The 24,740-nt window shown below is 46.0% G+C and overlaps 1 protein-coding gene across 1 annotated transcript in view; it reads left to right on the forward strand.

The window, feature by feature from the left end:
- Positions 1 to 247: 247 nt before the first annotated feature.
- The window catches only part of PHAF1 (phagosome assembly factor 1), a 39,828-nt gene continuing 15,335 nt past the window's right edge, over positions 248 to 24,740 (forward strand). Inside the window, exons 1-10 of the mRNA XM_061576152.1 lie at positions 248 to 477; positions 8,020 to 8,102; positions 9,474 to 9,557; positions 13,923 to 13,966; positions 17,103 to 17,182; positions 17,819 to 17,913; positions 20,136 to 20,233; positions 20,940 to 21,052; positions 23,138 to 23,271; positions 24,417 to 24,500. Of these exons, the coding sequence (XP_061432136.1) occupies positions 414 to 477; positions 8,020 to 8,102; positions 9,474 to 9,557; positions 13,923 to 13,966; positions 17,103 to 17,182; positions 17,819 to 17,913; positions 20,136 to 20,233; positions 20,940 to 21,052; positions 23,138 to 23,271; positions 24,417 to 24,500 (879 nt within the window). The 5' untranslated portion in view covers positions 248 to 413. The remainder of the gene's footprint in view (positions 478 to 8,019; positions 8,103 to 9,473; positions 9,558 to 13,922; positions 13,967 to 17,102; positions 17,183 to 17,818; positions 17,914 to 20,135; positions 20,234 to 20,939; positions 21,053 to 23,137; positions 23,272 to 24,416; positions 24,501 to 24,740) is intronic.

Genomic DNA, 24,740 nt, shown 5'->3' on the forward strand with positions numbered 1-24,740 from the left:
CCCAAATGGAGGAGTGTGATGTCGCGCAATGACGTCATCCCCAATGGAGGAGTGTGATGTCGCGCCATGACGTCACCCCCAAATGGGGGAGTGTGATGTCGCGCGATGACGTCATTCCAAAATGGCAGATTGTGAAGTCGCGCGATGACGTCACCCCTAAACGATGAGGAGGTGGGGAAGGCGAGTGTCATGTCGCTCGATGACGACACCGCCTCGAGGGAAGTGACGTCACTCACAATACCGGAAGTGTGCGTGTTGACAAGGAGCTTGCAATGGCCGGGCCGAGACGTTGACGCCGACACCGACACCGCTGCCGCTGCCGCCACTCGCGACCGAGACTCCCGGAGACGCTGGGACGACCCCGAGACGACCCCGAGAGAGAAAGAGAGAGAGACGCCGCGAGCCCAGGGCCAATGTTAGAGCTGGAGGTGGTGCCCGAGCGCTCCGTGGGGAACGAGAGATGGGAGTTCACGTTGGGTGAGCTACGCTTGGGGAGACGCGGTGGGGTGGGTGGGTTGGGGTTGAACAATGCCTTGCACAAGAACGTTTCATATTATATACACAACAAAGACACAACGGATACATACACTATCACACGTAACTATACATAGTGTAGCAACAATAGCCACGCAGTTACGCGTAACTACACGGCGGCTACAATCACACAGACCACACAGATATTTCTCGTGTAGCCTTAACAGACTGTAGGGGCGAGTGTTGTTAGCGAGCACCTATGAAGGCCTGAACGGTACACGAGGGGGTGGGTGGCCAGCACCACGCCCGGCCGCCTTTGTCTCTCTAGTAGAGATGTTTACACACCGCACAAGGTACTCATTTGAGGCTGAGTCGACCTAGGGGAGGCCAAGGACTGGTTCAGATCAATCGTCGTTGGTGTTGGTCGTGAGCGGGAATCGAACTCTCGCTAAGTTTCACACAAACGTGTAACTACACAACAACAACCGCACAGTTACACACACATGTAACTACACAACGACAACCACAGTTACACACACATGTAACTACACAACGACAACCACAGTTACACACAAACATGTAACTACACAACAACCACACAGTTACACACAAACATGTAACTACACAACACAACCACACAGTTACACACAAACATGTAACTACACAACAACAACGACAGTTACACACGAACATGTAACTACACAACAACCACACAGTTACACACAAACGTGTAACTACACAACAACCACACAGTTACACACGAACATGTAACTACACAACAACAACCACACAGTTACACAAACATGTAACTACACAACAACAACCACACAGTTACACACGAACATGTAACTACACAACAACAACCATAGTTACACACAAACATGTAACTGCACAACAATGACAACCACACAGTTACACACAAACATGTAACTACACAACAACCACAGTTACACACAAACATGTAACTGCACAACAATGACAACGACACAGTTACACACAAACATGTAACTACACAACAACAACCACACAGTTACACACAAACATGTAACTAAACAACAACAACGACCACACAGTTACACACGAACATGTAACTACACAACAACAACAACGACAGTTACACACGAACATGTAACTACACAACAACAACCACACAGTTACACACGAACATGTAACTACACAACAACAACGACCACACAGTTACACACGAACATGTAACTACACATAACACAACGACACAGTTACACACAAACATGTAACTAAACAACAACAACGACCACACAGTTACACACGAACATGTAACTACACATAACACAACGACACAGTTACACACGAACATGTAACTACACAAAAACAACAACGACCACACAGTTACACACAAACATGTAACCACACAAACATGTAACTACACAAACACAACCACAGTTACACGTAGAAACGCACGTACAGCAACGCAGTTCTACACAACACTAAATTATACACGAGACGATTATAACTTAACAACACAGTTATTGACAACACAGTTACCGATATACACAACACCGTTATACACAGCACACCTTTACACACCAACACGGTTATACACAACATTTGGTAATGCACAGCGACATAATTCTGCCCTCGAACACGATTATACACAACATACGAATACACCACACTACGTGATTCTAGATTTGAAGCTTTCGTGACTGCAAGGATTCATATGCTTAGGTTTTTTCGGTAAAGTCACGTAGGTAAAACATTAAAAAAGTAAAACACTACGCGAGTCACAACAGTAACGCGATTATACACAACAACAACACAGTCATATATTTCGATTTAAAGCTTTCGTGACTGCAGGGATTCATCTCCTTGGTTATTTCGGTAAAGTCACGTAGAAGGGAAATAATAACATAATAAAAATAAAACAAAATAAAATACAATTTTATTATGTTTTATTTTTATTATTTTATTATTTCCCTTCTACGTGACTTTACCGAAAGAACCAAGTTATATACAACAATACAACAATACACGCAGTACACCGTTATTCACAACGCATACGTAATTATACACAGCACGCGTATACACAGGATACAATTAGCCCTAAGAGAACTCTCACCATTGTTGCTATACAACACGCAGAAATGCACAACGCATACGCAGTGGCATACAACGGCAAAGCAATTCTGTGGGTTTTCTTTAAAACCCCACTTGCTAAGCGAAAGCCCATATGGCCAAAACCCCAAGCGGCCAGCAATAACCATCGACTGTCAAAATTGTAATCGATACGTTCCTTGAATTGAGCGATGTTACTAAGAGCTCTAGGGAAAAATAGACGATGGGAGGGAATTCCAAATTGGGAGCAGTATGCAGACCTGCATGGGCGAACGAATGGTTGTTGAGTTGTTAAATGGGTGGGTGGGCGAGTGAGTTGTTAAATGGGTGGGTGGTGAGTTGTTAAATGGGTGGGTGGTTGGTGAATTGTTAAATGGGTGGGTGGGTGGTGAGTTGTTAAATGGGTGGGTGGTTGGTGAGTTGTTAAATGGGTGGGTGGTGAGTTGTTAAATGGGTGGGTGGGTGGTGAGTTGTTAAATGGGTCGGTGGGTGGTGAGTTGTTAAATGGGTGGGTGGTTGGTGAGTTGTTAAATGGGTGGGTGGGTGGTGAGTTGTTAAATGGGTGGGTGGGCGAGTGAGTTGTTAAATGGGTGGGTGGTGAGTTGTTAAATGGGTGGGTGGTTGGTGAATTGTTAAATGGGTGGGTGGGTGGTGAGTTGTTAAATGGGTGGGTGGTTGGTGAGTTGTTAAATGGGTGGGTGGTGAGTTGTTAAATGGGTGGGTGGGTGGTGAGTTGTTAAATGGGTGGGTGGGTGGTGAGTTGTTAAATGGGTGGGTGGTTGGGGAGTTGTTAAATGGGTGGGTGGGTGGTGAGTTGTTAAATGGGTGGGTGGGTGGTGAGTTGTTAAATGGGTGGGTGGGTGGTGAGTTGTTAAATGGGTGGGTGGGTGGTGAGTTGTTAAATCGGTGGGTGGTTGGTGAGTTGTTAAATGGGTGGGTGGTTGGTGAGTTGTTAAATGGGTGGGTGGTTGGTGAGTTGTTAAATGGGTGGTTGGTGAGTTGTTAAATGGGTGGGTGGTTGGTGAGTTGTTAAATGGGTGGGTGGTTGGTGAGTTGTTAAATGGGTGGGTGGTTGGTGAGTTGTTAAATGGGTGGGTGGTTGGTGAGTTGTTAAATGGGTGGGTGGTTGGTGAGTTGTTAAATGGGTGGGTGGTGAGTTGTTAAATGGGTGGGTGGTTGGTGAGTTGTTAAATGGGTGGGTGGTTGGTGAGTTGTTAAATGGGTGGGTGGTTGGTGAGTTGTTAAATGGGTGGGTGGTTGGTGAGTTGTTAAATGGGTGGGTGGTTGGTGAGTTGTTAAATGGGTGGGCGAGTGAGTTGTTAAATGGGTGGGTGGGTGGTGAGTTGTTAAATGTGTAATAAAAGGACTCAGACACTTCTTGCTGACTCCGTGTCCTTTATTTGGGGTTCGCGTTCTCCTTCCCACACGGCACTCCTCCTGAGACTCTCTCCCTGGCAGCCCCACATCTGCCTTCGCTCCCGTAGCCTTCCACGCTCCTGCAGCTCCGCTGCAGGCTCTTGGTACAGCCCTCTGGCTGCTCCCCCAGCAGCTCCATCTCTGCTCCCTGTTCCTCCGTGCGTGGCGATCTCGCCACCTCCCAATGTCAGCCCTTCGTGGCCTCTATGGCTATCTCGCCATTTCCTACCTCAGCCCTTCGTGGCCTCTGTGGCTATCTCGCCATTTCCTACCTCAGCCCTTCGTGGCCTCTGTGGCTATCTCGCCACTTCCTACCTCAATCCTCCACTCTCTCTTCCACCCCGCTGGCTGGCGCCGTCATGAGCCCCTCAGCCACCAGGCTGAGGCACGGCGACCACCCAACGTGTTCACCACCCTTCACTCCCCCGACTGACCCAGATAGCTTCCTGTCTCCCCGCTATAACTTCTCCCCCACGTCACCCTGACTCCTCCCTCTTGGATCGTCATATCCGCCCCGCCCATTTACGCCCGCATTACACTACCCTCCCCCGTAGAGAAAATTCCAGCCGTCCTCGGCTGAAACAGAACAAAATAATGCGGGCGAAGGCATCACAATCAGGAGTCCCCCAGACACAACGGAGATTATAACAACAACAACACAAGCAACGAAAGGGGAGGTATCAGGAACTGGAACAGAACACCGGCCTGTCCTCCGCGCAACAACAACAAGAATAAGAATGGCACAATGAACAACAACGGCAACTGACACGCAAGAACGGCCAACGCGCACAAGCCAGAATGTGATGTTTTAGTGCGTGTCCATGTTGCAGTTCCATCCGCTCGGCTCAAGTCCAACGTCAAAGAGCAAGTGGTAGAGCAGAATGACGAACGGCGCTCAATTGCTCCTTCAAGTCCTCATCCTTGCTAGCACACCAGGTAACACCCAGTGCGACGGGAGCTGAAGAATCCGAGCCAGGACGGGAAGCTCCCGCCCCAGCAGCTGCAGCATCGGCGTCTTCTCCTCGCAGCACCCCCTCGAAAAACAGCAGCTCACAGCAGGCTGCTCACCCCGCGGCACCTCCAGATGGCAGCGCAAGGCTGCCTCTCCGCCGCGATGTTGAAGATGGCGGCGTCCTCCCGCCGCGGTGAAGACAAGATGGCGGCTTCCCGCCGTTTCTCCCCTGCCACGCCCAAGATGGCGTCTTCGTGCCACGTGGCAATGGCGCTGGCAGCGCAGGAAAGGCAGAGGCCTGCGGATCACCACCGGGCCTCCCCGACGTCGTCCTCGGCGTGGTGAACTCACACAGTCGCGCCAGCACGATTTTCAAGGTCCCCATCTGCATCACCATCTGTCTCCATCGTAAGTTGGCATCCTCCGGCACAGACAGGTCCACCGACGCGGCGACACCTTGCTCACCCGGACCCGTACTCGTTCCAGAACGGATCTCCTCTTCCATCGCAGGCAGGTCCACCGTCTGAGGAAGGTCGTCGTCGTCTGATGATGTAGCAGATGATGGCGCAGGAATATTCTTTTTTTCTTCTTTCTCTCAGTTGTTTTGAGATGCCGTTTCACTTCTGACTCCAGTGTAATAAAAGGACTCAGACACTTCTTGCTGACTCCGTGTCCTTTATTTGGGGTTCGCGTTCTCCTTCCCACACGGCACTCCTCCTGAGACTCTCTCCCTGGCAGCCCCACATCTGCCTTCGCTCCCGTAGCCTTCCACGCTCCTGCAGCTCCGCTGCAGGCTCTTGGTACAGCCCTCTGGCTGCTCCCCCAGCAGCTCCATCTCTGCTCCCTGTTCCTCCGTGCGTGGCGATCTCGCCACCTCCCAATGTCAGCCCTTCGTGGCCTCTATGGCTATCTCGCCATTTCCTACCTCAGCCCTTCGTGGCCTCTGTGGCTATCTCGCCATTTCCTACCTCAGCCCTTCGTGGCCTCTGTGGCTATCTCGCCACTTCCTACCTCAATCCTCCACTCTCTCTTCCACCCCGCTGGCTGGCGCCGTCATGAGCCCCTCAGCCACCAGGCTGAGGCACGGCGACCACCCAACGTGTTCACCACCCTTCACTCCCCCGACTGACCCAGATAGCTTCCTGTCTCCCCGCTATAACTTCTCCCCCACGTCACCCTGACTCCTCCCTCTTGGATCGTCATATCCGCCCCGCCCATTTACGCCCGCATTACAAATGGGTGGGTGGTTGGAGAGTTGTTAAATGGGTGGGTGGGTGGTGAGTTGTTAAATGGGTGGATGGTTGGTGAGTTGTTAAATGGGTGGGTGGTTGGTGAGTTGTTAAATGGGTGGTTGGTGAGTTGTTAAATGGGTGGGTGGTTGGTGAGTTGTTAAATGGGTGGGTGGTTGGTGAGTTGTTAAATGGGTGGGTGGTGAGTTGTTAAATGGGTGGGTGGTTGGTGAGTTGTTAAATGGGTGGGCAAGTGAGTTGTTAAATGGGTGGGGTGGTTGGTGAGTTGTTAAATGGGTGGGGTGGTTGGTGAGTTGTTAAATGGGTGGGTGGGTGGTGAGTTGTTAAATGGGTGGGTGGTGAGTTGTTAAATGGGTGGGTGGTTGGTGAGTTGTTAAATGGGTGGGTGGTGAGTTGTTAAATGGGTGGGTGGTTGGTGAGTTGTTAAATGGGTGGGCGAGTGAGTTGTTAAATGGGTGGGTGGGTGGTGAGTTGTTAAATGGGTGGGTGGGTGGTGAGTTGTTAAATGGGTGGGTGGTTGGTGAGTTGTTAAATGGGTGGGCGAGTGAGTTTGTGGTGGTTGAGCAACACAGTATGGCGGAGATGACTTGAGTTCTTTAAACGGGTGGAGGAATCGATTAAGTTCACGGGAACGGTGACGATGCTAGTAGCGATAGAAGAGTGATAAGGAGACGACTGGCCGACGTTGAGCGAGTGATTGGATATTATTGAAGAGGTCTGGATCAGTCTCACCATGACCCCAGTGAAATTTAATTTTGTCAAGCGCAGTGGGCTCGTTAATTGAGTACTCCACAACAGGAATTCCAGCTTTGGCCAAATGTTTGCTTTTTATATCAGCCACGAGTTAAGGGTGCGTTGGCACAGATAGGAAAACAAAGCTTCAGTGCTTCATAAACCCGGTTAGCAATACAATGTAGTACTGCACTGTATTAACCATTCCATGACAAGTCATATGAGATCGCTGTACCCAGCAGGTTAATGGTTTTACTATGACGAATACATCCCTGTCAACCCCGTACCAGTTCCTACTTTATTACAGACCATTTCAGACCTTATTGGTCACCCCGTGCCCTTAGAAATCTCAACGTTTATCCTACAAAGTCCCATCACAAGGGATAAACACAGACACAATTATTTTGCCCGTATTGAAACGGCCGTACGCCGTATGGGACCTGAACACTCAATTTCGCTGTACAAGAATACGGGGTAAAACGTATGATATGACAACACCTACAATGTACCATATAGGCATGCCGAAAGTACACACCTTCAGATAATTAGATCATCTTCGCCCACTGTGTAACATAAACAATTATATCCCATCACACAGACATGGGGTTATATTTATGGCCTGCACTTAGTCTAAATTATCCCTCAATTAAACACACATTGCAACGCTACGCATGAGGCCTCGACAGTGAGGTCTGCAGCACAGCCGTGACCCTCTCATCGGGGCAACCCAATCGCTAATAGCGCTTGCCCCAACAGTCTGTTAGGGCTACACGGGGGATATTTGTCTTTAGATTTGAAGCTTTCGTGACTGCAAGGATTCATATTCTTAGGTTTTTTCGGTAAAGTCACGTAGGTAAAAAATTAAAATTAATAAAAGTAAAATAAAAATAAAATAAAAATCACGACGTTTCGGAGGCAACACCAGCCTCCGTTTTCAGGTGGAACCGTCACAGCACGATAGCTGTATCAAGTACTTGAAGACAGAGGCTTGTGTTGCCTCCGAAACGTCGTGATTTTTATTTAACTTTTATTAATAAAAATTTTTACCTATGTGACTTTACCGAAAAAACCTAAGAAAATGTGTCTTTGTTGTGTGCGTAGGAATGCCATTTGCCCAGGCCGTGGCCATCCTCCAGAAGCAGTGCCACCTCATCAAGAACGTGCAGGTCTGGTACAGTGACCAGGTAAGCCCCATTCTTGCACCGTTCACAGATTTAAAGATGTAACACAATACATTTTTCGTAGCAGTGACGCGGTGGTTACATTTGTGTTTTCGGCGCCCTCACTCAAGTGCCTTTTCTGCTTGGAGTTTCTTCTCCCCCTGTTCACGGTGGCCTAACACTTTATCCATCACTGTGAGCATTTAAATCCGCACTCGTGAGGTGCTGGAGTGGAATACTTTAGGCCTCGGCGACTTTGTATTTCTACTCTTAGGTTTTTTCGGTAAAGTCACGTAGGTAAAAAATAAAAATTATTAAAATTAAAATAAAATAAAAAATCACGACGTGTTGCCTCCGAAACGTCGTGATTTCACTTTTATTTTATTTTACTTTTTTTAATTTAAATTTTTTGCCTACGTGACTTTACCGAAAAAACCTAAAAATATGAATCCTTGCAGTCACGAAAGCTTCAAATCTAGAATTTGAATTTCTAATTGATGCACCGTGCTCGATCACATCTGTTATTGCAGGGGCCTCTTGCCATGAGGTGTAGTACGTTAATGTGCATTTGCCTGGCAAAGGCCGTCGGTAAAACAACGGTTCCCCTATCCTTGCGTTTAACCCCCTTTCCCGTTCCGAGACGTCTACAAGTTGCAGGGCGGGTGTCCCGTTCACCGCTGAATTTCGGAACAGCGCAAGTGGTACAGCATTCATTTTGTTTAGAGAAGCGTAGCACCGCTGTTTTTAAAGACGTTTTACTTACCACAAAGAACCGTCGTAGCGATATATTCTAGATTTGAAGCTTTCGTGACTGCAAGGATTCATACTCTTTGGTTTTTTCGGTAAAGTCACGTAGGTAGAAAAATGATTTATTATTATTTTATTTTTATTAATTTTAATTTCATTTTTTACCTACGTGACTTTACCGAAAAAACTAAGAGTACGTAGCGATATAAATACTATCTGTGATAGTCGGCGTAAAACTGTGCCACACGCTCTCCCGCATGGTCTTTTTCCTTGCGATTCTATTCCAATGACGTACATGTGTACATTTAACGTGGTAGATGCGTTCCTAAAATAATTGGGAAAGGATTAAACAGCTTATTCTTGGGTTTTTTCGGTAAAGTCACGTAGGTAAAAAATTGAAACTAAAATTAATAAAAGTAAAATAAAAATCACGACGTTTCGGAGGCAACACAAGCTTCCGTCTTCAGGTGGAACCGTCACAGCACGATAGCCGTATTTTTATTTTACTTTTATTAATTTTAGTTTTAAATTTTTAACCTACGTGACTTTACCGAAAAAACCCAAGAATGTGAATCCTTGCAGTCACGAAAGCTTCAAATCTAGGATTAAACAGCTGTGTACGTGTGGCCATGTTCCTTTGCGTTCCAGAGTCCTGTAAGTAGTGACCTGGTGCTGACCCTCACTCAGGATGGGATCAAGCTGCTGTTTGACCCATACAGTCAACGACTGAAGGTGAGTGTCTGGGGCTTTGGGGCAGCCCAGTGTCCGCTGGCAGAATGCGGCCCTCACTTCACTGTGGTCGCACCTCTGACATCGCAAGACTGGAGCTGTGCGTGACCGTGTTCAAGTACGGCGAGTCCCCATTTAACACCGAAAAAACTTAAGAGTATAGATACGATGTACTTCTACTACGCACACCGCGCAGTGAGATGGCGGGACAAATAACTGAGGGTACGCCGCCACGTTGCTGTATCATGCCGCATACGGTATCACTGCAGCATTCATCCGCGAAACTCAAGAAGGTAGTTTGTCGTTGACTGTGCAGAAACCACGTTGTAACGGTGCACGCTCCGTGTTATAACGGTGCCCGTTTTGTCCCTTAAAGGAAGAATCGCGTTATAGCGAAGCGCCTCGTGTGAACACGCGTTAAGCGAGGACTTGCCGTATCTTGAACTCCGAACAATTATTATGAACAGTCTCACATTGACATGCTAATCTCTAGCAACACAATGGCCGAGGTATACCTAGCTCTGCGATCTTACATTTACAGTAAAACCTTGGATCGCGAGCATAATTCGTTCCGGTACCGTGTTTGTATTCAAAGCACTCGTATATCAAAGCACTCGTATATCAGTTGTGATCACGTGACGCTCGGCAGACAAAGCGTATACACTTACTACTCGTATTGCAAGACCTCGCTCGTTTATCAAATTAATATTTATTTAAAAAATTTGCTCGTCTTGCAAAACACTCGCAGACTAAGTTACTCGCAATCCAAGGTCTTACTGTACTTGCAAATTCCATCTAGCCCCGCCCACTTACCCTTGGGTTGTACCCATCTCAAACGTATATAATCTTTGGCTGCAGTAACTCTGTATATTTGTTCCTGCCTCAGCAGTCCGCCTGCTGTATTTTTTCACCTGAAGACGATTGCTTGTGTTATAAGGGAAACAACCACTAACTGATTACTAATGTAGCATAATCACAATAAAACACATTCCAAATGATTACTAATCTACAACTCGCATCGTAACAATAGCCTGATTATTAATCTAGTATATAATTACAATCACTCCCCCCTTGAATCTTTGCACCTGATGAGTTAATGATGACGTCACCCTGCTGCTGCTCTATATAAGAACGGGAGACAGAGCAGAGCCTCACCATTCTGGCGAATTGCCCGATGATGCTGGATGCAATTACCAGCGAAACGTCGTACTCAAGTTGTAAATGTTGTGGCTTCAACACACCGGTGGGCTAAAGCAGTGAACTATTTGTCTTTTGTCAACGTGACACATTTTTACTGATTGGCCGTGTCGGGTGGTGGAGGGTTACGACACATTTATAAATAACGCGATCTAAACCCAAAAACGTTGATTATGAATCTAAACGTCGTGATTTTTTTATTTTTAAAATTATTTTTCAAGTTATTTTTCTGTCTACGTGACGTTACCGAAAGACCCAACGAGTAATTATTATGAATTCGGTCAAAGTTAGGAAACAACTGTCGTATCCTGGGGTGGAGCATCCAATTCCTGCCTCACTGTACCTCGTAAAATTTAACACAAATGCAGTCGGGGTGATTGATGATCCAGAACTCACTTTCATGCCGGTCACTCGCTCATCATCAGCAGTGAGTCGCCGCTTTATCACTCTTCTGTCGCTACTACCAAGGTTACTATTCTCTTGAACTTCATTTGTTGATTCTTTAATCCATGTTAAGGTCTCAGTTGACCAGAATGAATTCTTTCATTTCATTCATAATGCGTTCAACTACCACACCGCAGGTCAAAAAACCCAATCACCTGTTTGCTCACCCACTCGCTCACCCGCTTCCTCACCCGCTCACCTACCGTGCCGCAGGTCAAAACAATACTCTTTCAACTTCGATCCCCACACTGCTAAATTATGGAATTGCCTCCCATCGTCCGTCTTCCGAAGTGTGTATAATCGTAACCTCGCTCAATTCAAGAAACGCGTAAACTTTTATGTAATACCTTCACTTGCCGTGTTTGGTTGTTTTGAACCTGTGCTAAACATACTCTTAGTTTTTTCGGTAAAGTCACGTAGGTAAAAAATGAAATTAAAATGAATAAAAATAAAATAATAAAATATTTTATTATTAAAAATGAAATAAAAAAATATTGTATTGTTTTAATAAAATATTATACTTTATTTTTTATTAATTTTTATTTCATTTTTTTCCTACGTGACTTTACCGAAAAAACTAAGAGTATGAATCCTTGCAGTCACGAAAGCTTCAAATCTAGAACTGTGCTAAACAACTGTTTATTTAAAATAATAATTGCAAGTCGTTAATCCCATGTTTAATGACTTGTTATTGTTCATTTCAGTTGTTGGGTTAGTGTCTCCTGGTTCTGATTAAGGAAAGTGATTGAATGAACCATTGTATGACGGGCACATTGAAATAAGTCTTCTCAGTCTATAAACATGTTTTCACACGCTGGTCTCTGAAGTCACTATGACCGGTCTGATGTCAAAATAGATTTGAAATTGTGACGATTGTGTGTTGGCGGAATGGTTATGCAACCAATGTTATTGAGCCTTGTCCACTGGTCGCGTTGAACACTCCAGTTTTTGTCTTGCCTCGTTGTTTTTGTACATTTTGTCTTCCATGAACTCATGATCGTAGAACAGGACATTTTTTGAAACTCCATAATAGAGTTTTTTTTTGGGTCAGATCGCGTAATTATATAAACGTGTCGTTAAAACCCGCCACCACACGACACAGCCAACTTAGTAAGGCTTGTCACGTAAACAGAACATGCTAATTCTTCACTAGTACAGGCATGTTCTCTTTACATGTTGGTTGTTGTTGTTTGACTTGCATCCCACTGGGATTTTTGCACACAGTGTTGGTGTACGGTGATTTTTTTTTCTACAATATTTTGCTGTCTTTTCTTGGATTTTCTGTTTGCACTTAGTCACATATTCACTTTAAGATGTTTTTTGTTCATGTTTTTTTTTTGTTGCGGTTGCCCCCGATTCAAGAGCCGAATGGCTCACAGGGCTATACCTAATACATGAACTTGAACTTGAACATGACAATCCTTACTAGTTGGCTGTGTCGGGTTGTGCCGGGTTTTAACGACACATTTATACATTTACGTGATCTAAAAAAAAAACCTCTTACGGATGATATTGGTCGCGAAAGCCTACGTGCTAAATTTTTGAAACTAACAAAATAATTAGGTTTACTATTTTGAACCAGCTGGGTGGTGGTGCCGTGCTAACACGTGTGCCTCGTAGCAAGAGGCCCTGGGTTCGATTCCGGACTCTGGCATCTTTGTGTGTGGAGTTTGTCTGTTCTCCCCCTGTTCTGCATGTGTTTCAGTAACAGTAGTACCTCACTTAAAACGGTTTTTGCTTAACGCTACACTTTTTAGGAATGCACCGCCAGTGTTAAACGAGGAATTCATGTAATGTGTTCCTATTTAGAGCCACAACTCTCCAATTGTGCGACTGTGGTCCTCCAGAACAGACCATCCAACTTCTAGATTTGATTCTAGATTTGAAGTTTTCGTGACTGCAAGGGTCCATACTCTTTAGTTTTTTTCGGTAAAGTCACGTAGGTAAAAAAATAAAATTAAAATAAACTAAATCACGAGGTTTCAGAGGCAACACAAGCTTCCGTCACAGCAAAATTACTGTATCAAGTGTGACGGTGCCACCTGAAGACGGAAGCTTGTGTAGCCTCCAAAACGTCGTGATTTAAATTTTTTTTATTTTTTTTACCTACGTGACTTTACCGAAAAAACCACAGAGTATAGACCATCCAACGTATAACACCGCAATACCCCGATCACCAAATACGAAGGACACAGCGATACATTCCGCTGCTCCTGACATGGTAGTCTGGCTTGACCACCTGAATGTGGAATTGTAGTTGTTGCTCTGCATCTTCATCAGCAGCCGTACGAAAGAAGCAGAATTCATAGCCACGGGTTGTTCCTGTCTTGTATGGGAAGATGTTAACTACCTCGCCTGGTCGTAGCCCCCTTACCACTGTCTCCCACGTGTGTTACAGATAATTGAAGTTTACAATTTAAGCAAGTCCTCTTGGTTCTTTCGGTAAAGTCACGTAGAAGGGAAGTAATACAATAATAAAAATAAAACATAATAAAATAATTCTCATGACGTTTCGGCCACAACGCAAGCAGCCGTCCTCAGGTGAAAACCAGGTCGGGGAGACTTCCCTTCTACGTGACTTTACCGAAAGAACCAAGAAGATGAATCCCTGCAGTCACGAAAGTTTTAAATCGAAATTTAAGCAAGGTGAAGCTTAAATACTGGTAAGATGTTAACTACCTTGCCTGGTCGTAGCCCCCTTACCACTGTCTCCCCCGTGTGTTACAGATAATTGAAGTTTACAATTTAAGCAAGGTGAAGCTTAAATACTGGTAAGTCGTGTTTTCTTCATCGATCTTTCCTAACAGGGCGGTTGTGTTAATGTCGTGGTGATTGCCACGTTTCCATATTAGCGGGGTCAGGTGACACAGCGACTCTGATTTCCTGGATTGTTACTCTGGCTTCCTCGATCTTGTCCCGATGATGCTTGACGTGGTCTCGAGTGAAATTGCTAAATTTGGCTTTGCAGTGGGACGAACGGGAATGCAACACTGCTTGAGTATTGTCTGAATTAAGACTCGCACATGTGGAATGTATCCCCTCTGTGACTCCTGTTCTTCTTGGTTATATGTATGTATGGGCTCCTCGGTGGCGAGATGTTAACTCCCTCACCTGGTATGCAGGAGGTCGTGCATCAGTGCGTCAATCGCGACCCTGACACCTGTGTATTTGGAGTACCATCCGGTTTTTCCCTCCATATTTAGAAACATGCATTTAGAGTATTTTGCTGCGATAAATTTCCACGTGATGAGCCATTCCGTTGAGCTATCATTTGTGGCCAGGTCGCTTCTGAAAAAAGCTATGTAGCTCAGTGGGCCTTACCTGGCAAAAATAAAAATAGTTTAGTTTAGTAGTTTAGTTTTGAGTTTAGTATGTTGAACATCTTTCGCACACCATACATAGCCAACCGTGCTAACCAGAGGTGTGGAGGGAAGGACAACAATCTAAAAACACAAAGCATACTAAAAAGAAACGGACAAGACTCTCCTTCTGAACCCATTATACCATTTTGATAAATGCTGTTCGCGAATATCAACTTAGGCGGGCATGGCACATGATTGGGTGTGCACAACAAACTGCCTTGTATTGTATTTCGATTTAAAGCTTTCGTGACTGCAGGGATTCATCTTCTTGGTTCTTTCGGTAAAGTCACGTAGAAGGGAAGTAATAAAATAATAAAAATAAAACATAATAAAATAATTATTATAATAAAATAATTATTATTTTATTATGTTTTCTTTTATAATAAAATAATTATAATTTTATTATGTTTTATTTTTATTATTTTATTACTTCCCTTCTACGTGACTTTACCGAAAGAACCAAGAAGATGCCTTGTATTGCTTTTCTTTTCCGGTTAACCCACTTGAGGCTGGGTCAACCATCCAAACTTTAGTTGGCAGTTTATAATTGACCTCATAGTTTTAAAAGCTTAGATATCTCAATCCTTGTGAGTCACTCCTGTTGGATTCTGCTCGTAAACTCTACATTTATTAGTCTCGTATTAAATACTGTAAGTGACCTCTGTTTCCACATGTCATACAAATAACTGTCATCCATTAACCTATTGGCTCATATTCTTAGTACTTTCGGTAAAGTCACGTAGGTAAAAAATGAAATTAAAATTAATAAAATTAAAATAAAAATCACGACGTTTCGGAGGCAACACAAGTCTCCGTCATCAGGTGGGACCGTCACAGCCAGATTTGCTCCATCAAGGTTCAAATCTAGAACCTATTGGCTTTCCAGACAAATTATCCTCATGGCGGTACCCCAGGGTACCAAATAATACAAACTGGCCGAGGCAATGAAATATTTTATTTCTGGGACACTATTTTTTTCAAGGGGTGTACTCAACTCCGCGACTGGGGTACCAATCAATCCGAAATCGGTGCTACTTCGCGATGTCGAAACGCAGCGGGGACGATAGCGCCGAAACCTTGAACACTCGTACGCACCGTAGTAGTGGTGCATCGTGTCCAGCTCGTCCAGATGAGTCGATTGCCGCATCGTCGACCATCAACAGACTAAAAATGACTGCATCACGGACATTGTGCGAGAGCCGGGGTACCGTCATAAGGTTCAAATATTATCAAGCAGCATTTTTCTTCTTGGTTCTTTCGGTAAAGTCACGTAGAAGGGAAGTAATAAAATAATAAAAATAAAACATAATAAAATAATTCTCACGACGTTTCGGCTACAACGCAAGCAGCCGAAACGTCGTGAGAATTATTTTATTATGTTTTATTTTTAATATTTTATTACTTCCCTTCTACGTGATTTTACCGAAAGAACCAAGAAGATGAATCTCTGCAGTCACGAAAGCTTTAAAGCGAAATTTAAGCAGCATTTTGTTAAGCAGGCGAACTGGACCGGTTTCAACCTTCTGTGTCTCATCAGCAGAATAACTTGCGGACCCGCCGCCCCGACTGGACATCTGTGAAAAAGAACTTCATAGCTCATCAGATTCCTCCAGTCTCAATAACGATTCAGATTCTGAATCGGCCTTGTTAAACAACTGCTGCTGGATTACCAGATCTTATTAGACTCTGAAACAATCGCGCTGCATTTTCGGTTTAAAGCTTTCGTGACTGCAGGGATTCATCTTCTTGGTTCTTTCGGTAAAGTCACGTAGAAGGGAAATAATTAAATAATAAACATCAAACATGATAAAATAATTCTCACGACGTTTCGGCCACAACGCAAGCAGCCGTCTTCAGGTGGAGAACAGGTCTGTCGAGAAGGCAGAGTCTGAAGATGGCTGCTTGCGTTGTGGCCGAAACGTCGTGAGAATTATTTTATTATGTTTTATTTTTATTATTTTATTACTTCCCTTCTACGTGACTTTACCGAAAGAACCAAGAAGATGAATCACGCTGCAATTTACTCAATTGGGATTATACATGTAGCAACATCACCCCCTGCTACTGCGAACAAAGACTTGGCAGGATCCTCCTGAAAATTATTCGTTGAGACTCATTGAGGCTTCCACTGTGCTCCGTGTGCATTCTGCTGTGTGTACAATATTCTGCTGTGCTGTGTGTATTCTTCACAATTGTGCTTGCAAAGGTGTGTGTTTGTATATGCATGTGTGTGTAAATCTATATCGTTGCCATGGTGGTGGGGAGTGGTGGCGCAGTGGTTAGCGCATTACGCTGCGAACCCGGCGACCTGAGTTCTATTAACGCTAATATTTGAACCAATTCTGGGTCTCCCCTAGGTCGACTCAGCCTCAAATTAGTACCTGGTGTGATGTACAAACATCATCTCTGGGGAGACAAAGGCGGTCGGGTATGGTTCTGGCAACCGATCCCCTTGTGTGACGGTGCTCGCTAACAGAACTTGCCCCAGATGTCTGTTGAGGCTATACAGGTGGATATTTGTCTTTGTGTGTGCGCTGTACTGCAGCGGAGTGCACTTTAATTCCCCGACCATCCCTCCGACCATCGAGCAAATCGACCAGTCGTTTGGAGCGACACACCCTGGCGGTACGTACGTACGCACACACACACGCACGCACACCCCTACCTGCATCTTCATGCTGATGCACTCACCATGGTTTACTCACTTATTCTGCTAGTTTACTCATACTTTAATTTTCATTTTAGAGTGCATCATTCACACCAACAGCATCCCACAACCCTGCACATTAATTATATAGTGGGACCAAATAACATATACGCGATTGACTACATAGGGCCAAAAAGAAGCTCAAAACACACAGAATAAGAATCTGAATATTTATTTATACTGGAGGAATCCGATGAGCTCGAAAGAACTTTTTCACAGGTGTCCAGTCGTGGCAGGTTTTGAACGTTACAACAACAAACAATACGAAAACATGAGAGTAGTGCAAAGCACAAGAAAGCTAAACAACTCACCCAAACACATACCAATACAACTTAATCATCCCCATCCTACCAGGCAAAGCCCGCTGATGTATTAACTTATTTTTCAGAAGCGACCTGGCCGCAAATTATATCTCAATGAAGTGTCCCATCATTTGGACGTTTATCGCACCATAATAATCTAAATAATCGCACACATACCAAGAAAATTAACACCCCTACTACCAAGCAAAATAAAAAACCAAGTGTGTGCGCTCGCGTGTGTCCCCCCGGCAGTGTACAACTCGGCCGAGCAGCTGTTCCACCTCAACTTCCGTGGCCTTTCCTTCTCCTTCCAGCTCGACACGGGCTACGAGGCGCCCAAGTTTGCGGTAAGCGCTGCTGCCCCATGTCTCCCGTGGAAAGAGTCGCCTTCCCCGGTGTCCGCCAGGCATCGGCCCACGACACCCTCCTGGATGTTAACGTTTTACTCCGCGCTGCCGTTACCGCACAGCAGCTGTGCTCCTACTGTCTGCGGCAGCTTTTGAGGACACTAAGTCGTACTCATCAACAGGCATAGTATTATAAAGAAGAAGAAGAATGTGATTGGAACCTCATTTGCCAGTAAAAAATATGATTATTGGTTTTTTACCCTTCTATCTGGCAACAAAACTGACATCTTTTTTGCAAAGAGTCATGTTTGCATAGACCACAATACCTGCAGTCATAATGCAAACAAAAAACATAATTCTGAGGACAGTGCATATATTATCAGAGTTATGTTTTTTGTTTGCATTATGGCTGCAGGTATTGTGGTCTATGCAAACATGACTCCTTGTGTAAAAAAGGTGTCAGTTTTGTTGCCAGATAGAAGGGTAAAAAACCAATTATCATATTTTTTACTGACAAATGAGGTTCCAATGGTGTAAATGCTTACCCCGAGCTCTCATACTCTGATGGTGCATTGTCTTTGAGTTGTGCGCCTTTTGGCGTCATCTGGTCCAACACCATGTGAGACTAGGCTCTAAGGAAAGCTGTCTCGGGTGTGGACCAATCAACTTCAAGGACAGTGCATACATTATCAGAGTTGTGTTTTTTGTTTGCATTATGGCTGCAGGTATTGTGGTCTATGCAAACATGACTCCTTGTAAAAAAGGTGTCAGTTTTGTTGCCAGATAGAAGGGTAAAAAACCAATTATCAAGAAGAATGTGATTTGTAAAACACGTGATATTTCACGGACGTGATTGATCGTGACCCTTAAGGTGCGGAGCCAATTTCACTGTCGCGGGGAACTGGTGGGACCTTTAAGTGTCTCTTTAAATTTCGATTTAAAGCTTTCGTGACTGCAGGGATTCATCTTCTTGGTTCTTTCGGTAAAGTCACGTAGAAGGGAAATAATACAATAATAAAAATAAAACATAATAAAATACAATTCTCACGACGTTTCGGCCACAACGCAAGCAGCCGTCAAGGCACCCTTCCTCCTCGAACCCAGCTGAAATATACGCTGTCAAGCTTGGTGGTGTTCATTCAGACGCTGTCTTTCCGACAGCCCTGTTCTTCACCTGAGGACGGCTGCTTGCGTTGTGGCCGAAACGTCGTGAGAATTGTATTTTATTACGTTTTATTTTCATTATTTTATTATTTCCCTTCTACGTGACTTTACTGAAAGAACCAAGAAGATGTATCTCTTTAAAGTCGGTGTTGATTGAACACTTCTGCTGCTGCTGCTGTGAATGTGCAGTGGGATCACGGCATTCCAGACAGTGGGGGCTGCCACGGAGAAGTGACGACCCGTCAGCAGTGGCGTGAGCAAGCAGTTGCAGGGTTGCGCCTTTACTTTGTAGCCGAGAAACAAGGGGGCAAACGTACCCCATGCTGCCGTATTTTTATTTTACGTCCGCGCATGCCAATCCGTGCGTCCGAAACGAAATCTCCATTGGCTGCCGACTTCTGGAACCGCTGACAGATTCTGAAAGCAGTCACCGGGTTGCCACGGTGGCGAGACGTTTACGACCTCGCCTGTTATGCAGGGGTCGTGGGTTCCATCCCGACCTGTATATTTGGAGTTTGCGTGTTTTGCCCGTGGCCTCGCGGATTTTTCTCTGAGTCTTCCGTTTTTTTCCGTCCACATTCGGAAACATGCTTTGTAGAGTATTTGGCTGCTATAAATTTACACATGATGAGAAGCCACTTTGTTGAGCTTTTCATTTATGATAGCGAGGTCGCTTCTGAAAAAGAGCTACATAATAAAATAATAAAAATAAAACACAATAAAATAATTCTCACGACGTTTCGGCCACAACGCAAGCAGCCATCCTCCTTGCATTGTGGCCGAAACGTCATGAGAATTATTTTTATTATTCTATTATTTCCCTTCTTCGTGACTTTACCGAAAGAACCAAGAAGATGAATCCCTGCAGTCACGAACGCTTTAAATCGAAATTTAAGAGCTACATAGTTCAGTGGGCTTTACCTGGTTAAAGAAAAATAATTTATACTTTTTATAGTTTAACGACCGTAGCAGCGATCCCTGCGCTGTGGAGCATCGCGCCGCCGTTGCCTGCCGCCACGTGCCACAAGTCACCGGTTGCTCTCCCGTTTCCTTTGCAGCCTCACTACGCGCACGGCCTCGCGTCCTTGCAGATCCCTAATGGAGCCACGGTGGAGAAGATGTACATTTACACAGGGAACTCGCTACAGGACACCAGGTGTGTGTGTGTGTGTGCGTGCGTGTGTCTGTGCGTGATAGGGAGCAGTCGTGTAGTGGTTAGCGCGCTGCGCTACGAAACCAGTGACCCGAGTTCTATTCCCGCTCAGTCAACACCAGTGACCATTATCCGAACCGGTCATGGGCCTCCCAGAGGTCGACTCAGCCTCAAATGAGTACCTGGTGCAGTGTGTAAACATCGCCGGAGACAAAGGCGGCCGCCTATTGGAATGGGATCGGAAGTAAAAGCCCATGCGGGAGGACTTGTGGCACAGTTTGGTGCCAGCTCTCATAGAGTGCATTCGTGTCGTTACAGTTCTCTGCATTGAGTGCAGTTTCTTTAAAAATAACGGCGCCTCTCTAAATAAAATTGACGCTCACTGCTTGCGTGTTCCCGAGATTTAGCAGTGAACGGGACACCCCACCTGGCAACTTGCAGGCATCTCGGAACGGTAAAGGTTTAACATATCTGCTCTGGTCAATGTCTCTTGTACCCTCATCAGAGGTCGCAACCGGGTACCCGATACCCGTACCCTACACGATACCCGGCTACCCGTACCCGGCCGAGTACGGGTACGGGTAGCCGTTTGCGACCCTGGTGCGGCCGGGTACGGGTAAGGAATCAAAACCTGTTTGCGACCCTCTGACCCTCACCCACCTCCGCCCAATTCCCCCCCCCCCACTCGCCGTCCCCCCCCCCCCCCCAGGGCCCCCCTAATGCCGCTCAGCTGCTTTGGTGGAAACGTGTACGCGGAGAGTGTGGACGTGCTCAGGGACAGCTCAGGACCCACGGGTCTACGCTTCAAACTGCAGACTACAGGCAAGGGCTCGACACCGCACGGAGCGTAAACCACCGGCACGCGAGCTCCGGCCATCCTCGTTAGCAGCAGCAGCGGCGGCGGCTTCTGGCTGGCCGTTGAACAAAGACTGTTACCGCGCGCTCATTTGCGTTTCGGCGGTCGTCTGGAATGTTCTTCCTTCTGCTATTAGGAAGCCACTAGAGCCACGCACTTTAAATAATCTTGATTGAAAACTCATTTCTTTAGAAGTGATTTTTTGTGTTTTATTTGTTATCCTTCCCCCGCGCCTCCAATGAGCATAGTTAGCTACGTTCGGTGCGAAAGAAGTTCAACGTACATACGTACACAGCTCACCGTACACCACCGCTACTCTAGCGCCACTCTCCCCCTCGCCGCGCTACCCATTCACCGATTCACTCGCTGCATTACCCCGCCTCACTAACACCGCTTTCCAGCTGACTCGGGACACTACTCACTCTCCAGCTCACAACACCACTACCCACTCACCAGGCCTCTTGCAGTGACACAATTGACGGAGATATGGCGCTACAATTTAGGAACACAGCCTTGTTGCCCTGGTCAAATATATTTTCCTCCAGTATCCGAGTTGTCTGGCTCTGATTCTCTTGGGCAAGTTCTGTTAGCGAGCATCGGCACACAAGGAGATCGGTTTCCAGAACCATACCCGGCCGCCTTTGTCTCCCCAGAGACGATGTTTGTACATCACATCAGGTACTCATTTGAGGCTAAGTCGACCTAGGGAGCCCCAGGACTGGTTCAAATATTAGCGTTAATAGAACTCGGGTCGCCGGGTTTGTAGCGTAATGCGCTAACCACTGCGCCACCACTCCCCACCACCATGGCAATTATATATATTTAAACACACACATGCATATACAAACCCACACCTATGCAAGCACAACTGATACATCTCGTTTGTTCACCGATAGGCCACGTTAGTTTACCGTCTTGCCTGGTATGCAGGAGGTCGTGGGTTCGATCCCGACCCTGACATCTGTGTATTTGGAGTTTGCATGTCTTTCTCCCCCGTGGTGGCATGGATTTTTCTCCAGGTCCTCCGGTTTTTCCCTACACATTTAAAATACACATGACGCTTTTAGAGAATTTGTCTGCTATAAATTTCCACGTGATAAGCCAACTTTGTTGAGCTATCATTTGTGGCCAGGTCGCTTCTGAAAAAGAGCTGCATAGCTCAGTGGGCCTCGCCTGGTAAAAAGAAAAGTTTAGTTTTAGTGTCGCTTTCGCGACCAATATTATTCATAATCAACGTTTATGGGTTTAGATCGCGTTATTTATAAATGTGTCGTAACCCTTCACCACCCGACACGGCCAATCAGTAAAAAAGTGTCACGTTGACAAAAGACAAATAGTTCACTGCTTTAGCACACCGGTGTGTTGAAGCGTGAAACCACAACATTTACAATATGAGTACGACGTTTTGCTGGTAATTGCATCCAGCATCATCGACGAATTTCCAACACACCGGTGGGCTAAAGCAGTGAACTATTTGTCTTTTGTCAACGTGACACTTTTTTAAATCCTTTATATTAAGTTCGCTTGCTTGCTTAGGACCGTGCAAATCTTTCGGTCGTTTTTTAACCCACTTCCCGTGATCCAATCGAGCTGACATTTTGCACACAGACTCGTTGTGCGTGACAATGCATTTCCAAAATTTTACACTGTTTAGGGACATTTTTTTAAAATATTTAATTACCAATTGTTTAATGCTGCCAGACAATCATCTGACCCATAGGTGGCAGCCATCTCAAGCCAGAGGACGAGAGGACTCTAGCCGCCCCGATGCCACGCATATAAAGGATTTATAGTGAAAAACTTTGTTTTTGCGGGTTAATTTTTTATTGATTGGCCGTGTCGGGTGGTTGAGGGTTACGACACATTTATAAATAACGCGATCTAAACCCAAAAACGTTGATTATGAGTTTTAGTGTGTGCCGTACGAAGCGAAACGGCGGCCATAGGCTTGTCCGCCTCCCTTGCTGTCTCTGCGGAGCGATGGGCGGGGGGCAGGCAGCGGCGTCACGGCAGCATCGCGTGGCTCATGACGCGCGGTGCGTACCGTTCAGGATGCGGCCCGGTCATGCGAGCTGAGACCAAGCTGCAGGCGTTCGACCGCTGCGTGCGCTTCGGCGATCATTGCCAGGAAGTGTCCTCCGCCCTGGGCTGCCCCCACAAGGTCTTCTACAAATCGGAGGACAAGGTGAGCCCCCCCCCCCCCCCCCCCCCCGTTGCCCCTACGCCTTCAGGCGGCGGTGACGCATGCTGGCCAGAGGTCGCAAATGGGTTTTGATTCCTTACCCGTACCCGTCCGCACCAGGTCGTAAACGGGTACCCACACCAGTACCCTACCCGATACCCGGCTACCCGTACCCGGCCGGGTACGCGTACCCGATTGCGACCTCTGGGATGAAGCCATGTTGCAAGCGCGGGTGGGTTGATTCTAGGAACTTGAATTGTGAGAAGAGACAAGACGTTGGGAAATGAGTGACAAACGGTTACTCACCAGTGACTCACGGCCTACCCGTACCCGTTCCCGGCCGCACCAGGGTCGCAAACGGGTACCCGTACCCGGCTAGGTACGGGTAGCCGGGTATCGGTTAGAGTACGGGTATCGGGTACCCAGTTGCGACCTCTGATGCTGGTACTGCGTTGTCACGCCCAGGGAGACGCATGCACACCGATTTCCCCCTGTTACGATGGTGAAATGTTAACTACCTCGCCTGCTATGCAGGAGGTTGTGGGTTCGATCTCGACCCTAACACCTGTTGTGTGTTTGGAGTTTGCGTGTCTCTCTCCTTGTGGTCGCGTGGGTTGCTCTCCGGGTGTCCGGTTTTCCCCTCCACATTTTAGAAACATTCACAGATGCTTTGGCTGCGACTATAGATTCCCACGTGGTGATATCAGCCACTGAGATGGTGAACTATCATGTGTGGCCAGGTCATCTCGAAAGTAAGAGCTAACAGCTCAGTGGCCTTTTCCCGGTAATATAAACAATAGTTTTAATATTCTTGGTTCTTTCGGGAAAGTCACATAGAAGGGAAATAATAAAATAATAAATATATTTAACTATATCTTTTATTATTATAATTTTCCCTTCTACGTGACTTTACCGAAAGAACCAAGAATATGAATCCCTGCAGTCACGAAAGCTTTAAATCAAAATAGTTTTAAGAGTTGAAACAGTTTAAAAGGTAGACTCGGAGGTGAATTGCTCCAATGTGGCAGGTCTTGATTTGCATTACAGCTCGTGGGATAATCAATTTCCGTGGAGAAATGACGCCTGTCGGAGAGAAAGGGTGATTTACGATGGCTTCTCTCCCCCCCGCTCTCTGTGCTCCTTATCAGATGAAAATTCATTCGGCGTCTCCACACAAGCAGGTGCCCTCCAAGTGCAACGACTACTTCTACAATTACTTCACTCTGGGAGTGGTGAGCTCTTGGCTGAGCACTCACCACGGGGGTGGCGGGGGTGGATCTCTGACTTCGCTGTCGAGCAGAAATTCACAAACTCAAGTCCATCACGGCCCACTGCCACCACCACCATCACCAGCAGAAGGCCTCACTCCTCCGCACTCAAATACAAATTTCTGCACATGCTGCACACGCTCAATGATGATCGTCTTAACTCTTTCCTATTCCGATGACGTGCATGCGCCTTATCAATTTGGC

This window comes from Lethenteron reissneri, chromosome 60 (genome assembly GCF_015708825.2).
Source record: "Lethenteron reissneri isolate LAM-NWPU_2019-01 chromosome 60, ASM1570882v1, whole genome shotgun sequence".
In the NCBI taxonomy this organism is placed as follows: Eukaryota; Metazoa; Chordata; class Hyperoartia; order Petromyzontiformes; family Petromyzontidae; genus Lethenteron; species Lethenteron reissneri.